Source organism: Ursus americanus, chromosome 12 (assembly GCF_024610735.1).
Source record: "Ursus americanus isolate L20-20 chromosome 12, mUrsAme1.1.p, whole genome shotgun sequence".
Classification (NCBI taxonomy): domain Eukaryota; kingdom Metazoa; phylum Chordata; class Mammalia; order Carnivora; family Ursidae; genus Ursus; species Ursus americanus.
Window position 1 is genome coordinate 38347761 of NC_142138.1, and position 16931 is coordinate 38364691.

At 34.5% G+C, this 16931-nt stretch overlaps 1 protein-coding gene across 3 annotated transcripts in view; it reads right to left on the bottom strand.

The window, feature by feature from the left end:
• The window catches only part of COL24A1 (collagen type XXIV alpha 1 chain), a 364391-nt gene that overhangs the window by 149560 nt on the left and 197900 nt on the right, over window positions 1–16931 (bottom strand). For all 3 annotated transcript variants that reach the window (XM_087866074.1, XM_045801865.2, XM_045801864.2), the window contains exons 25-28: window positions 11707–11760; window positions 9441–9494; window positions 8192–8245; window positions 7251–7304 (exon numbers count right to left, since the gene is read on the bottom strand). In XM_087866074.1, the coding sequence (XP_087722200.1) occupies window positions 7251–7304; window positions 8192–8245; window positions 9441–9494; window positions 11707–11760 (216 nt within the window). The remainder of the gene's footprint in view (window positions 1–7250; window positions 7305–8191; window positions 8246–9440; window positions 9495–11706; window positions 11761–16931) is intronic.

The following is a 16931-nucleotide window of genomic DNA, read 5'->3' on the forward strand; positions in this document are numbered from 1 at the left end:
TGTTAAAGCCATAGCTCCGGCCGTTCAATCTCAGTCTGTATTGAAGGTACTCCACGATCTGCCCTAACTTCCTTTTCTGCCCTATTTTCCCATAAAAGACTGTAAAAGTGAGTTTCAGTCTTATGTGTAGAACCTTGAATGTCAAGTTGAGGAATATGGACTCAATTTAGTAGATAAGAGACTTTCAAAGTGTGTTACTCATTTAACAAACATTTGCTGAGTTCCTATTATAAGCCAGGCATTGCTTCAGGCACAGAAGATATGGTAGGGAGAAGAGGTACATCCCTGAATTCATAAGCAATCAAATGAATATATAAACTTAAACTATAAAATGACAGTAAGAAGTCAAATATAATGAAGTAAAATAAAGGAGCTTAAGGGACTAGAGAGAATTCAAGTTGGGGAGCCCTATTTTAGACAGGGTGGTCTAAGAAGCCTTTCTAAAATGGCATATGGGGAAGATCATTCTGGCAAAAGAAATAGAAACTACAAAGGTCCCGAGGTGGGCACATGCTTGGAATGATTAACAGTTAAATAACTGAAGAAGAAAACAGTAACAATTATTAAAGGATGACTCTGAAGTTTTAAAGGCAAAGATCCCTCAGAACCTTGTTCTAAACACCACCTTCACCTTAACAATTCAGCAGCCTATATTGATTCTCTTTCTCTGTCACTCTCTAAGCACATTCTCCTTCTCCTCTTTCTGCTCTATAAGAAAACACTTTGCAAAATTTTTTTAGAGTTATAACCAGGTGGCTGAAGGAGTATGAAAAGGAATGAGTGTTGTCTAGCGACAGCAGCTACACTTGTGACGAGCACGGCATAACCTACAAAGTTGTTAAATCGCTATGCCATACACCTGAAACTAATTGTAACATTGTGTGTCAGCTATACTTCAATTAAAAAAAAAAAGGATGCGTGGTCAACATTCTTAAATACTGCAGAAAACAAGTGAGATACAGACTGAAAATGTGTCCACTGGGAATCAGGCACTTAACCCTTTTGCAACCTGAAATCTCTATCTTTCTTGGATATTTTGTTAAAATAACTAGTAGAGTGATGACAGCATTAATGGCAAACAAACTGGAAGTGTAGGTTTGCTTGGGTGGAGAGGGAGAATGAGGCAAATACAATGAATGTGATTCTAGACAATCAACCACAATGAGGAGGTATCTCTAAGGCTAGTGCTAGAGAATAAGTTATTTTGTCTAGGTTTTTTTTTTAATTTTTAAATTTCTTTTAGATTTTATTTATTTATTTATTTGACAAAGAGAGAGAAAAAGCACAAGCAGGGGAAGCTGTAGGCAGAGGGAAAGGGAGAAGCAGGTTTTTGCTGAGCAGGGAGACTGATCCCGGGCTCCATCCCAGGACCCTGGGATCATGACCCTGAGCTGAAGGCAGACGCTTAACAGACTGAGCTACCCAGGTGCCCCCATTCTGTCTAGGTTTAAATGGTGGTATCCATATGGATAAATCTGCAAAAGTCCTCCCAGACACCGAGTTGTAAATCTAGAATTAAAAGAAAAAAAGATTGGTCTAAAGATGGCAAGTCTCTTTTCTTACATAAAATCAGATTAAGTGGCTGCCTGGATATATACATAGAAAAGACTGCATCTAGGTCAGGAGGAAGATCTCAGAATTAACTGCCAGTTTCTGCTTCTGATATAAATCACCTAATGTCAAGGCTGCACCAGTGCAAACTCCGCTTTTTTAATATGAAGAAATGGAAGCCTGCAAACACGAGTTGCCTGAGTCATATGATGTCTAAATGTATAAAGACTTTAAATAGCCGTGCTTTATTAAGTTTATAATATTTTTTCAAATGTTAAAAAGAGGCATAGGTTAATCCTGTTAACAAGTGGATTTAGATTGAAATAGAGGACCTGAAGTTTAAAGGAAGTTTATAAAATGGATATGAAACTTATAAGTAACTGCTAATTGGCATTATAATTGAAAGGAGTGCCCTCCAGAATTAAGGAATACACATAGTAATGATAATCACTCATTTTATAATGTTTTTTTGTCAAAATATTTTTTTAAATATACTTTCAGATTATTATTTTATTTACTGAACCAGCACTACATAGGAAACAAATTTCTGCTTCCACAGTAATGACAAAGATAACCACACTTAGTTTAATAAAAAAAAAGGTCTAAGTATAGCAATTGCATTAATTAAAGGTTATAAAGCCTAAGGTTGCTGGTTAAGAGGTTAAGGCCGAAAGAACTCTAGGAAAGCTTAATATGCTCTATGTTTCAGTTAAGGCTAAATTAATTAACTAAAAGCTTAGCTTTCTCAGGATCTGTAAGTTTCATTCTGATATTAGTTGTAAAAGTTACCCCTGGGTTAGTTTATATGCCTTCTTTGACTTCTGAGACAAATTAAGCTTTAGGACAAGATCTAAGAGACCAATAGCATTATAATAAGACATCTAATTGGGTATAAAGTTATTTTTTTAATATCTGCTTTAAAATATTTGATTATCAGGGCCGCCTGGGTGGCTCAGTCGGTTAAGTGTTGGACTCTTGATTTCAGCTCAGGTCATGATCTCAGGGTTGTGCGACTGAGCCCAGCATTGGCCTCCATTCTAGGCATCGAGCCTGCTTAAAATTCTCTTTCCCTCTCCTCCTGCCCCTTCCCCACACTCATGCGCATGCGAGCAAAATAAAATAAAATAAAATAAAATATCTGATTATCTATAAAGCTCTTGGAGAATGTATGGTAGCTAAATAAAAAATCTGATCTTTTCTTCATCATCTGTAAGAAAAGTTAAAGTTGGCTACAATAAGTGGCAATTAGTAGGTTCTAAAAACTGGAATAAAATCTGATAGCTCAGCTACATAAATTAAGCATGTTTCATAAAATAACAAGTACTTGAATTGTAGGCAATAATATTAAAGAGTTAACAAAATTCCTGAATAATCAATATAATCCTATAAGTATTAGATGATAGGAGACAAAACCACTACTTCATATAAATGCTACAATTAAAAAAAATTATTAACACACTGATATAAACTGCACACTAGTTTATGTAGGAAGCTTTTATGAGAATTACAAGATCATCTCTATAATGCTTGTAATCAATTTTAAAGAGCTAAAGCATCTATGAATGAAATAAACAACCCTTATTCACAGAACAAATGTCCTTATAACTTAGATTCAGTATGTTTATACTTCCTTTTAACCACATCCATCTGTCTTTGCTTGACCCCTCTATTAATTTTTAATTACTCAGATGCCTAACTAATTATGCCTAGCAGTCTGTTCTGGCTCTTGATTGATATAGCTGGGACAAAATGTTCCCTTAAGTAAAAACTAATATTATCTGTGATTTTGTGGGAAAAATCATGTCATTCTATTCTTGTTATAAACTTTCTCAGGAGACGAAACCGCACAAAAATCTCTTCTTTAATACTTGGTGTGCTCCAGGTAGTACTTACACTGAATCTAAATGAAAATGCTGATGGCTGGTTTCCCAATATGGTATGCCTTTTCTCAAAGAAGCCACAATTCAGAATTTTTATGGTCATATCCATTCTGCATCTTGCATAGAAAATCTTAAAACATTACATATTTCTAATACAGTTATTTCAATCTTTTTTCCTCACTTAAATATTAAGTAGCATAGAATAAAAAATTACTCAGCTGTATGCCTCTCTACCCTCCCTTCCCGAGAAAGGGTACAAAATCTGAAGATGCCTAATGTTCAAAGGCCCAATCCATGGGCAAAAAAAGAGAAGTTAACTTTGCTCAGTGTGTCATCTCTCCTGTCAGGGCAGCTGGAGACAGGACACAGAAGTACATATTGAAGAGACACCAAAGGATCAGACCTAGCCCCAGTGAGTTAAATGTACACATGAGGGACAGCAACTAAAGCTGTGTTGATTCCTAGTGACCCAAAAAAGGCTAAGCCACCATCTTTCTGGTACTGCAGTAGGGAATCTGCTAGCCTATATTGTCTATATGATGGATATGATTGTATGTATTGTTAATTAGCTTTGGCATATTAAATTATTTTACTACACTTAAATGACTATTCTTCAGCCAAACTTGGCAAGTGAAAAAAAAAAAGGTTTGGAGTATGTAGGATAAATAAACTTTAAATTCATGCCAAATCTCCCATCTAAGAATCTCAAACCATAAGAATGATACTTTCAGCCAATCCTGCTCTTTTTCAGCTATCTGAGAAGCAGAATGATATAACCTTCACAAAGCAGGTTAGACAAATTTTCATTATATTAATTTAACTTGTTTTCTGAAATGGCAGACATTGTTGCTTGCTTGAGCTTTTCTTACCCTCTGGAAAAGTACCAATATTGTACAATACTTCAAAAGCCACTGGGCTGTAACGAATTAAATAGTAAAACTCATGTGGTCCAGATCTAAAAGATAGTTACCCTTGAACCCTCCATGGTATGAGGAGAATGCCTGATAAATTATAGGAAACCAGTAAATGTTAGATAGTTGAATGACAGATGGGTGGGCAGGCAGACCCGTAAGGGCATGTCCTATTATTAATGATGTTCACATGGCCATGTGATAAGTGTAAGTCACAGGCAAAACAGTAATAAGAACCAGTTCCATAATAATAATTCCCTATGTGATCTCAGGGTCCATGAACGTAGGGCACAGCTTCCTCTCCAGTTTACTGTGACACAGTTGTGTGCTATGAAGAGGTTACAGGTATGCTGGGAAGATCAACCCCCACAGCCTTTGGGGGTGGTAGGGAAGAGCTGGAGCACAGGAACTTCCGGCCAGATACCTTTTTCATTTATCTCAGTGGGTCAGACACATATTCTTTTTTTTTTTTTTGCAGTTGAAAAACATTGGGAAAGGTGGACCTAGCATACTGAGATCACATCCATAGCGGAGAACAGATTGATAAGAAGACAATAGAAATAGGAAGATACTATGTGACATCTGGAAGGGAACTTTCTAATAATATATTCTTAAATATTCTGGTCTTTAGTTCTTTTTTGTATTCTCAATGTTCAGAAATTGCCTGAAATATTCTACTGCAAAGGAAGTGTTTTTGTACTAAACAAAACCTTCATTTCTAAATAAGATTTCCTTGTTTAGAAAGTACTGAATTAACTTTAAGTAATTGTGAGAAGCCATTTTGGGAGAGAATCAGTAAAATGTATTTGGAGGGTAAGAGGAAAATAGACCATTGAGGAGGTAAGAGTTGAGGACAAAGTGGCAAATCAGAAAAGGATAACGATCTATTGACTGATGAATGGATAAAGAAGAGGTGGTATATTTATATAATGGAATATTACTCAGCCATAAAAAAGAATGAAATCTTGCCATTTGCAACAATGTGGATGAAACTGGAGTGTATTACACTAAGTGAAATTAGTCAGAGAAAGACAAATACCATATGATCTCACTTATATGGGGAATATAAGAAAGAAAACAGATGAACATAGGAGAAGGGAAGGAAAAATAAAATAAGATAAAAACAGAGAGGGAGGCAAACCATGAGACTCTTAACTACAGAGAACAAACAGGGTTTCTGGAGGGGAGGTTGGTGGAGGGATAGGGTAACTGGGTGATGGGCATTAAGGGGGGCACTTGATGGAATGAACACTGGATGTTATATATAACTGGTGAATCACTAAATTCTACTCCTGAAACTAATACTACACTGTGTTAGTGTTATGTTAACTAACTTGAATTTAAAGAACATCTTGGAAGGAAAAAAAAAAAAAAAGAAAAAGAAAAGGGTAACAATCTACCCAGGGGTCATGGGGAGGTTAGAAAACCACAGAGCAAATGAACTTCCATACGACTTAGGAGAAAACACAAGTGGTTCAGGAGGAGTTCTTGCTTAGGTACATGGCTTCTATAAGACCCCAATTACTTAATTAACAAAAGGCAAAACATAGCAAAAAGTATTTCTGCTGTTTTTCAACTGTCATAAAACTGGTTGGGCTTTCTCACTTTGACTAATACAAAGTTGAATAAACACATTGGACCTGACCAAGTACTGAATGCTGGCAGGGTATAGACCATTAAATGACAATTTGGATACAGATCATCTATTGTCTTTTTATTTTATTATTTTAAATCTCATTTGGGCTAAAATAGAAGTGGCCATCAGGATAATTTGTAGATTGTAAATCTACAACCCAGTAAGGAAAATAGTTTTTCAGGAAAGAAATAATAATAAAGACAAATTTGCTCTCTTTCATCAATCTTCACTTAAAACACAGGACATGAAACTAAAGTTATTATTTCAAACTGGGCATTCTTAACACTTTTCTCCCATTTGCCAACTGGAAAATGAAGTTTTTGTTTTGTTTTTAACTTTTGTTAGTTGGACACCATATTTTTAGGGTTTTTAAATATTTTCTTCACTAGCTCTAAAAATCAAAGTAAAGCCAAGGGAGAAAGGAGAATTTTTACACCCACATATTCAGATTTATCAAGGAAAAAAAAAAAAACCCTCCTTAGTATTCTGTATGGTGTCAAATAAGCATAGGCTTGGGAGATAGATAAACTAAGATTTGAATCCTGGTTTTGTTGTTTCTCTCTGTGTGTCTATAGGCCATATACTTAAACTCTCTGAGCTCTGTTTTCCTCAGCTATAATATCGGAGACCATATATCTTCTTTGGATAGTTCTAAGTATTAAGTAAAATAAGAGATGTAAAGGTGCCTGGCATGTGATAGACATGCAATAAATTGTGGTTCTTATGTCTTCAAAGAAAAAAAAAGGATTTAATGTTTAAAAAACTCAAAAATTGAAAGATTTCTAATTTAATTCTTACACATAATTACCAAACAATGATGGTATATGCCTGATTTACCATTAATAAACAGTCATCCTGCATCTGTCTTCATTCCATTACCTGTTGCTCTTATTTTGTCATGATGTTACTATTCCTTGCTATGTAAGTCTCTGGTCAGTAGAAAAATAACTTACTTAAACATCTTCACATTTACAATTCTCCCAAAGAATGGAACTGGAAATTGAGAATGTGTAAGAAGAATTCTATATGTAATTAGTAAAATTTGTAAAACATAAAATGGAAAAGCATGGTTTTATGAGTACAAATGATAATGAGTCACACTTTAATTAATGTAGGTAGTTCATCTAATATAATGAAAACAAGGAAAAAACCAACAATATCTAAGCACAATCTAGAAGACATAGAGCTGTTTTTGCCAAACACATGACTATTTATGAAGTCATTTTTTTTTTTTTTTTGAGATTAATGTACTTCTTGCATTAGATAACTTACTCTTTGTCCTTTAGGACCTTGACTCCCAGGTGGTCCTCTTGCCCCCACATGACCCTACACATTGAAAATTTAAAAATCAGTCATAGAATTCACAGAAATGTTAGCAAAATAGGAATTATAACCTTTCTTATGACATGTAATTCTCCTTGGGAATTCCAAAAATGAAATTGATCAATCTCCTTTAAAATATGCTTTATTTATGAAATAAATGCCATACTTTCCTCCCCCATTATTCTGCTATTCTTCCCTCCTCCAGTATTCCAACTAGTTTTCAGGAGGAACATTAGAGTGACAGTGGAGACACCCATTTAGCCAGTCTGACTAGTCTAATCAGTTGGGTCCCTCAAAAAAAGCAATGACTATTGCTGCAAGATTTCTTTCATTATTCTAGACATGATAATCCCATCATAAAAATATAGATTTTTTCCTTGTTATGATGAAACATGTCCCAAAATACACTAAATATGTCACAAATAGACTGTAATGAAGATAAGTTGTTACTTATTACTAAGCCAATTACAATGAATTTTTTATACTTGATAATTTTTAATAAAGACTTAATTAGAAAACAAAATTGATTTATCTATATGACATTAGGTAGATAAAAACAGTGAACTTTTATAGGATCTTAGATTTATTATCTTATGTGATAAAAAGACTGGCAACTATACCAATCTAGATCAGTCTTCCTAATTTTAGAAGTCAATAACATGCCTATCAACGTACTGGAAAGTCAGGCCTATCTTCAAAACAGAAACTTCACAAAACGGCATAAACCATTTCTGATAATAGTTCTGTTTAAGGGGATTATTAAGGCTTATCTTTTTCACATATAAGTTGCTTATTTTGCATAAGAACAAAAAGTACAGTATAACAAAAATCATAGATTTAAATTAAAACAGACATTCTAGAAGGGAATATAAAGTCTTCTCTTTACTTACAGGTAATCCCAGTGGACCAATGGGTCCTGGATCCCCAGGAGTACCTGGATATCCCTATAATTTGAGTAAAAATATGAAAGACATAAAGTCTCTATTATATCCGATTATTTTTACTGAAGACAAACCAGTAATTTATAAATAATAACAACAAGTGATAATGTAAATAAGATTTCTCTTTTCTATCCAGGATATAAAAGGCCATGGGAAATGTACCACAGTTAGAAATAAGACATGATTACACAGAAACTGTATATCATTTTATTAGTAACTCTTTGCCTAGAAAAGAAATTTGCTAACCAGAATCCCATATTAGGACCTATTTAGAAGAGAATATTCATCTTTTCTTTCTGTAGGTTTTTCATGCTATGAATAGATGCATGTTACATTACACAGATTACGAAACCATTTCATTGTCAGAAGCCAGGGAATTCTATAATGAAGGAATGTGAATGTATACAAATACTCTAGCCTGTTAAATTTTAGAAGGAACACATCCTTTAGGGTATTAATACTAATCCAGAGAATGTCTTAGTAGATAGTAATTCCTGAAGTTGATTAACCTAATGGGTGTATTAAATTTCTTAGTTGACAGCAATTGGACATAGCTAAAAAACCCAATCTTACAGTGTTTTGCTGATAACACAGAAGTTAAAATTAAAGAATAACTTAGATAAAATAAATTTGTAGACAGTATTACATGCCACTAGATCTATTACAATATATTTTCTGAAAGCAAGATTCTTTCATTGATTTTTTTGTCCTAGTTCCTATCATATTTAGAAACTAATAAACTAAAAAAATACAATCTATATATAATATTTGTCAGCTATTACTACCTTAAAGATGAGAGAGTAAGATGAATTCTGCATTCTGATGTTTCACACATTAAAGAATTACATCAGGACCACACACTCATGAAAGAGTGGCAGTGATAATATGTGCCATAGAAACTATAGGCTATAAAAAAACAGTAGAATCCTAATTGAATTTTCTTTTTCATCCATTTCAGCTAATTTATGGTGGTTTAATTCTTCCCTTAAAGCTATAGACTCATTTGACCAAGCCATCATTTGCTTGCTTCTCAGTGCCAATCAGCATTTGAAAGGTAAACTGATTAAAGGAAAAGAAAATTCTAACGGAAATATACTGTAAAATAGACATTTTCACTTACTTAAGTTCCATTCAAGGCAATTCCACCTCTGGAATTATGATGTTCTTTGGAAATATATTTCAAATCACTGACTCTTACCATAACACCCTTTTCCCCCTGGGGACCTAGTGGACCTGGACTTCCACGTTCTCCCTTTTAAAACAAACAAACAAACAAACAAACAAACAAACAAGAAAACCATTGAGGCACGTTAATCAGTCATGACTGAGCTAAGCCTTGACAGGAACATTGTAGAATCATACCTTACATGCATATCTCATCCTAACTGCCAATAGTATTTAATTTACAAAGTTTGTATTTTTACCTTAAAGTTGCTAGACTTGTAATACAACAAAAGTCCTCAAGATATATTTCAAGGGATAAAATATTAAATGTATTGTTTTATAAGTAGAAATGCTTATCATTTTGAGGCATATAAAATAGGAGGATGGTAAAAGTATCAAGACATGTTGTAAGAATTAACTAATTCCTATAACCATTGAACAAAATTTTATTTCTGTAGTCTGTCTACCACAATTAAGTATAATTATGATAATCAAATATGACATAGCAGATTAAAAGAATTAAACTGATTCACATTAAAATTCCTAGGATTGTCATAATCTTAGGGTAGAACATTTGACCTTGCACAGAAGAAACCAAGTCAGAATAAAAACAGTTACAAATCTAATTTTTTTAAACTGAGCTTTTATATTTGTTATATTGTTAATAAAAAATCAATAAGTATATATTAAGCACTTTTGATACACTGAGGGCTGGAAAGCTGTAACAAGAAATTTGAGTAAGAGTCTAGTCTCAAGTATTTGGAGACATGACATTAACAAAGGTCAATCAATTAGAGGACAATTAAATTGTAAATTGTGTGGTGCTTATTCTAAGTCCAGGAAGTAAAGAAATGAGGAAGGATTAGAGGAATCTGGGAAGACTATGGAGGAGATGAGAATTTGAGTCCTATAGTTTGGCTTTGAATAAATAGAGGGAAAGGGAGAGGATACTCCAAACAACAACAACAACAACAACAACAACACAGTGAGAACAGGAATAGGAACAAATATGTAATATACAAGACAGGGGAGGGAGAAAGATTTATATTGAAGAATATTAGAAAATTTGTTGGATGAACTGATTAAGCCAAAATTATGTAGTACTTTGACAGCGAAGTAGAGGGGTTAATAGGGTCAACAGTAGGGAGCCAATGATGGCTTTTCAAAATGTTTCATCATGACCCATCAAAATTAGTCCTCTGCTTGTAGTATGTAGGATGGATTAGAGGATAGAAATATGACAGGGGGTAAATTTAACAAACTGATAAGAGTATGTCTAGGAGGGGCAGGCTTTGGATGAACTATTAGAAAAGATGAATTATATAGGAAAAAAATTCTAAGTCCTGCTAAAAGATTAGGCATAGAGAATGGAGGAAAAAGGAAAGCAGATTTGGATTTCACTCTATTCCGGAAGACTGGAAGAATTAAGATAGGTATAAGACACACTAATAGACATGAGATTATTGGAAAGAGACCGGTTTAAATGTGGAAAAAAAAGTGATAAATTTTAGACATGTTGATTTTGACTTAAACTAAAAATTTCAGATGGAAATAACTGGAATATTATCTAATTTACTTCTAGTCCTGGCTCTACTTAATTACTCACAGGATAGCCTTATGTAGTAATTGCACAAGACTATCAGGCTTACGATTTATATCTAGCAAATCAGGTTTTAGTCAAAAACCCAAAGTTTTTGGTTATTACCTACTAGTCCATTACAAGATTCCATAAAAAAAATTTTTTTAAATGCCCTTGGTGGTTTCAAGTAAAGAATTATTTTTTATTTTTTAAAAAGACTTTTCTAAATTTGAAATTCAACATGGAAAATCACTCCCAATATCTAGAAGGTATTGATTTCTAGGTAATCTTTAAGCAAATTACAAATTCCATTACAATAGAGGAATATCTATGAATAATTGCATACTGGATTCGAAAGGAAAGCAAGAGATTGTGACTGAGACTTGGATCAGGTAAAGTGACAACTTAATCCTTTTCAAAACTGCTTCTTTAGGGGGCTTGCTCTGATAAAGCAGATTTAAATATGGTCTAGTCATAAATCTAGACCATCAGTTTCATCTTTTCTCTTCAGACTACATCATCACAACCTAAAGAGTAGTCTGTCCTTTACAAATCAGAAACATATATCTTATTAGCTATATTTCAATATATTTAAGATATTCAAGACATCCGACGTATTTTATGTTATGAGTGATTTCTAATTAACATAAAATACCATATAAATGTCTCTCCTTTGAGTTTAGCCTGGAATTCTTACTATTGAAAAAATGAAAGACGTTACCTTTTCACCAATGCTTCCAGTAATCCCAACTTCTCCCGGTAAACCAACAGGTCCCTTTTAGGAAAAAATATAACAGAAAATATACATTTTTTACTGCATTGCTATTACAGCATTTTGGTTTTAAGTCACCTTAATCCGTGTTTCTTTCTTACTCATCCTAAATTTTATCTTAGAGTAAAATTCCTCCTAGTATAGATGTCCAGCCTATGACTTCACATCAAAACGTAATCTATTCATTCAATTAACAAATATATATTAATGCCTAATATGTGGCGAGCCCTGAGCTGGGAGGCACTTAGTTTCATATCCACAGTTCCTGTCCTGGTGGAATTTATAAGCCAGTGGATGTTATAAAGAACTGTAGTTTTCATAGCTTCTTGATGCGGATACATCAGCTTAAGAAGTCATTTTTGTGACTTCTTTGAAAATTCCTCATAGTAGCACCCATCCATTCATTAATTCATTGTCACTCAAGAAATATTTGGTGCCTGCTCTGTGCTGGTACTACACTGCTTTGCTGAGATTTCATTAGCAAGTAAGGTAGATGCAGGCCCTGCTCTCACAAGGCAAAAAGTCTTATACAGAGACCAAAAACAACTAAATTAAAAAGTGAATAATTACAAATCATCGCATCGGCTGATAAAGGAAACGACTGTGATAATGAGGTAGAGAGTGAAAGAGAAGACCGATGGAAAGATGGTCAGGGTAAACCTCAGGTTTGACATCTAATCTGAAGCTGAAGAAGAAGAGGCCAGTTGGCCAAGAGAAGAAAGGAGGAAGAGTGTTCTGGATAGAGTAAACATCTTCAGTAAAGGATGAATTTGGTGTGCTGAAAGAAACGAACGGAGGAATTCAGTAACACTGTTTCAGAGTGAAAAAGGCTCGGTGTTCATCTACCTTGTCTTTATGGATTCTACTTCAAGCAGCACAGAAAAAAAATAATATAGATCAAGCTTTATAACAACAACATAATCTTTCTCCTGTCTACAGTTATGAAGCCCTTTTATACTACTGTTTAAAGATGTATGAAACATTTTCCTTTTCAATAGCTATCAAGCAAAGACCCTGCTTAAATAGACTATTGTATGACAATGAGTTAGCATATAGAAGGCACCTAAATCATGAAAAAAAAAATGATTTGCTATGTTGAAGCTAACTGAAGTTAATGCGTGGGGCAGGATTATATCCACATATATTTGTATCATTATCCATATCAATCTCTCTCTCTCACTCTACCTACCCACCACTTTACCTACCTACCTCTCTACCTACCTACCTACCTACCTATCTACTGATCATGGATACACTGACATATGTTAAGCACTACATATGTGTCTAATTTAATCCTCACAACAACCATATTTGGTAGTATTATCCCGATGCCCTTACAGGCAAGGCAGATGAGTTAAACAGCTTGCTGAGGTGGGTGCGTTTAAGTAGTGTAGACGAGTTTAAGTGACTCTGGAGCACTTGAAATGCAGCTGGTCAAAACTGACATGTGCAGTCAATGTAAAAGACATCACATTTTGAAGACTTACTACAAAAAGAATGAAAAAATCAAACCATTGTTTAAATTGATTACATATTAAAATTATAATGTTTTGGAGATATTGGTTTAAATCAAATGTTACTAAAATCAATTTCATCTGCATCTTCTTACCTCTGTAAATATGGCTACTGAAAAATGTTAAATGACATTTGTGACAGGCCTTATATCTCTACTGGACAGCACAGATCTATATTCTCAAACATTATGCTAATGTTAATGGTTATATACAGTTGGAAGTGATGTAATATATTTCTATGATTATTGATTTTAAGAGCATTAACACTTTCGCTCTGAGACAATTAGTCATCAATGATCAGTTAATCAAATCTGAGGAGAACAATGAAATATAACATTTGTGAGACAGTAAATAAAATAGCAGAACCTGAACACAGAATAGCATTGATCCAGGGAAAAAACCCTTTTCCTAACATATATAATCTAGGTGCGTGAATGGAGTAGGCCCATTTGACTTATTCCAATATCAACTATGTATACCAGAACAATGCCACCTACAGAACTATTTTGCTTGGCCCATAGCACTTGCTTATTAATTAAGAGAAACTGAATTAGGTACTAAGATCTAAAAATCCAGAGATTTTATATATAAAGATTAATAAGATGCCTAATTTCAGATGGCCTAGCAAGCATAGGCAAGCATTTTCAAAGGCAAATCTGGATGGACCTAAGCAGCAGTTGCTACTCAGATGCATTCTTTAGTTCACTATCGTCCATACCAATTGCTCTTGTCTCTTATACCTGACCCATTTCACTGCTATATACTACCTGCCTGCTCCCAACAGGGCACTTGGGTTTGTCACTCCTGATGTAAGTATTAGGACGTGCAGTCTATCAAAAGGGCATACTTGGAAGAGACAGGTTCTCACGGTAAATAGGCAGTTCACAGGCTTACATCTTTGTCCACAGGGAATCTTTAATGAAACTTAAATTAGGAGAATATAAATAATTTATTAATACTTTGATTCCTCCCAACAGTTTTCTTCCGTTTCTTATATCTGTTTTCAAGTTATACACTTAAGGAGGAAATTCTAAATTAGTGTTGTTGGAATGATGTACATTTTCCCAAAGGTGAAATGTATAAAATTTCATTCTTATTTCATTAGTTATTGATTGTCTACCAGGTATAAGACACTATACTAGTCAATTTAGAAATAACTAGTAACTAAAATCAAAGTAGACAGCAAAAATATTACAAGAAGATAAAGTACTATAGAATATCGGATAAAGTAGCAGTCAGCAAACTGTGACCCCAAAGGCTGGCTACCTCTTTTTGTAAGTAAGTTTCACGGAGACACAGCAGTGCCCACTTGTTTACCTATTCTCTATGGCTGCTTTTGCCCTACAAAGGCAGAGCTGAGCAGTTGTAGAGTCTGTACGGCCCACAGAGCCCAAACCATTTCTCTTGGGCATTTAAGGGAACTACAAAGCAGTCATTGAAGCTGTAGCCTTCATTTATAAGAATTATCAGCAATTTATACCTTTTTGACTGAGAATTTTCATTTAAAAAATTTCAAAACACTGATTCTACATCTAACACACATTAAAGAAAATGACAAAGCCTTGAGCCAAAACACGCTGTGTGCTAAGAGCTAGACAACTCTACTATAATTGAAAACATTTCACTTTTTATAAAATAGGATATGTCTATTTATAGATTTTGTTAGCTAAAGCAGGAATTCAGAAGGCCAAAAAGCCTTATGTATAATAAATCACTTGTTAGAACTGAAAAGCATTATTTTTTTCTAAAAGTCGGTAAAAACTCTAAAATACACTAGTTCTATTTTTTAAAGTAACCACATCCTTTTTAGTCACTAAAGGCTAATGCAAAATTAGAATATTTCCTAGTTGAAACTAAAATGTTTAAAAATTTTTTTATATAAAGTTCTTAGGCTTGACAATTCTGCTTTAACTGTGGTTTAGAACTTGTCTATATTGTTTCAAATTTTCTTTTCAGTGCAGAAACAACTGCAGTTACAAGATTAAAAAAACCCTCAGACCTAAAGCTCTTTAAATTCACTCAAAAATGGAATATTATAAGGCTGATTTTCTAGGTTGTAGCTCTGTTTTAACTTAGAAACATATTAACTATAAGGTTTGCGTTTATTGTTATTGTATTCACTCTCTTTAAAAGTAAAAATTTTAGAAGTCGTCTTACCACAGTAAAAGTAGTATTTGGTTGTGCTATATGAAATTGCTGCGATTTGGCTTTCTTTACCTTAAACATGGGTAATTTTACATGATTCAATAGTATAAAAATTTGAGGGTAGGAGAAACAGAAGATTGGCCAGACATGAGAGAATAACAACTTTAAGCACTACATAGGAAAATGTACTTCTAGATCTATAATTTAAGTTCTCCACCTAAAGATCTCATACTACCTTCACATCTTTGTCGAAGATAGTGAAAATACAGACTGTTGTCAGCTTAGACAGATATGGGGAAGATGCAGAAAAGTGGAAATAAAGTGCATATAATCCATCTGGGTAAGAAAGAGGAACTCATTTTTAGATAAGATGAATATGAGGTATATATTGGACATACTGGTAAGAATATTTGTAACACAATTGAATACATAGGTCTTAAGCTAAGGAAAGATATTTGTGAACCATCAGCAAAAAGACAGCAAAGACCTGGAGAGCAGATGCATCATCAAAGAGAGTACATGGACTGAGAAAAGCAAAGGCCAAGAACAATAACATTTACTTTTTAAAAAAGATTTTATTTATTTATCTATTTGACAGAGAAAGAGCAAAAGAGCACAAGCAGGGGGAGAAATAGGCAGAGGGAGAAGCAGACTCCCCACTGAGCAGAGAGACAGATGCGGGGCTCGATCCCGGGACTCCAGGATCATGACCTGAGCTGAAGGTAGACGTTCAACTGACTGAGCCACCCAGATGCCCCAAGAAAACTTACAGAATTGACTATATAAAGAAAATGTACTGTCAAAAGGAGGATATTTTCAAGGTGCTTGGGTGGCTCAGTTAAGCACCTGACTCTTGATTTCAGCACAGGTCATGATCTCACGGTTGTGAGATCAAGCTCTGTGTTGGCCTTGCACTCAGCACATTGTCTGGTTGTCCCTTACCTTCTGTTCTTCCCCTTGCTTGAGCACACTCTCTTTCTCTCAAATAAGAAAACATGTGCCCAATTAGGATTTGTCCATAAATCCTCTTTTGGCCACTATGCCAAGAACTAAGGGTAAGTCACAGTATAACCCATCTGGGAGCTTGCTATGTCTGACAAGGAGGAAGAGCGTATACCCCAACGGAATGAAAGATCTAGCCAATATATACTGGTAGGAATTGGGAGAGTATGTGAGAACCTGATTTTAGAGGTACTTAATCAAGGGAGACATAACATAATCTAAAAACATAAATATAACATAAATTAGATATGAGAGTTTATGAATTTGGGAGCACTTATCAAAGATATAGGATTCAACATCCTGGCAAGGACCTCAAGAAATTGTGCAAACTCCTGCAGTGGGTCTAAGCTATGAGGTAAGCAGCTCTGCCACTTGGGCCATATGACCGGGCAGACCGTATAGTTTTTAGAAACAACAGAAGTGGGAAAGGAAGCCATGTAGAGCTTACAGCAAGCCTTGATAGGAAGGAGGGAACAGGCTCCTTGGATTTTGTAGCAAGGCCATGCCATTTGC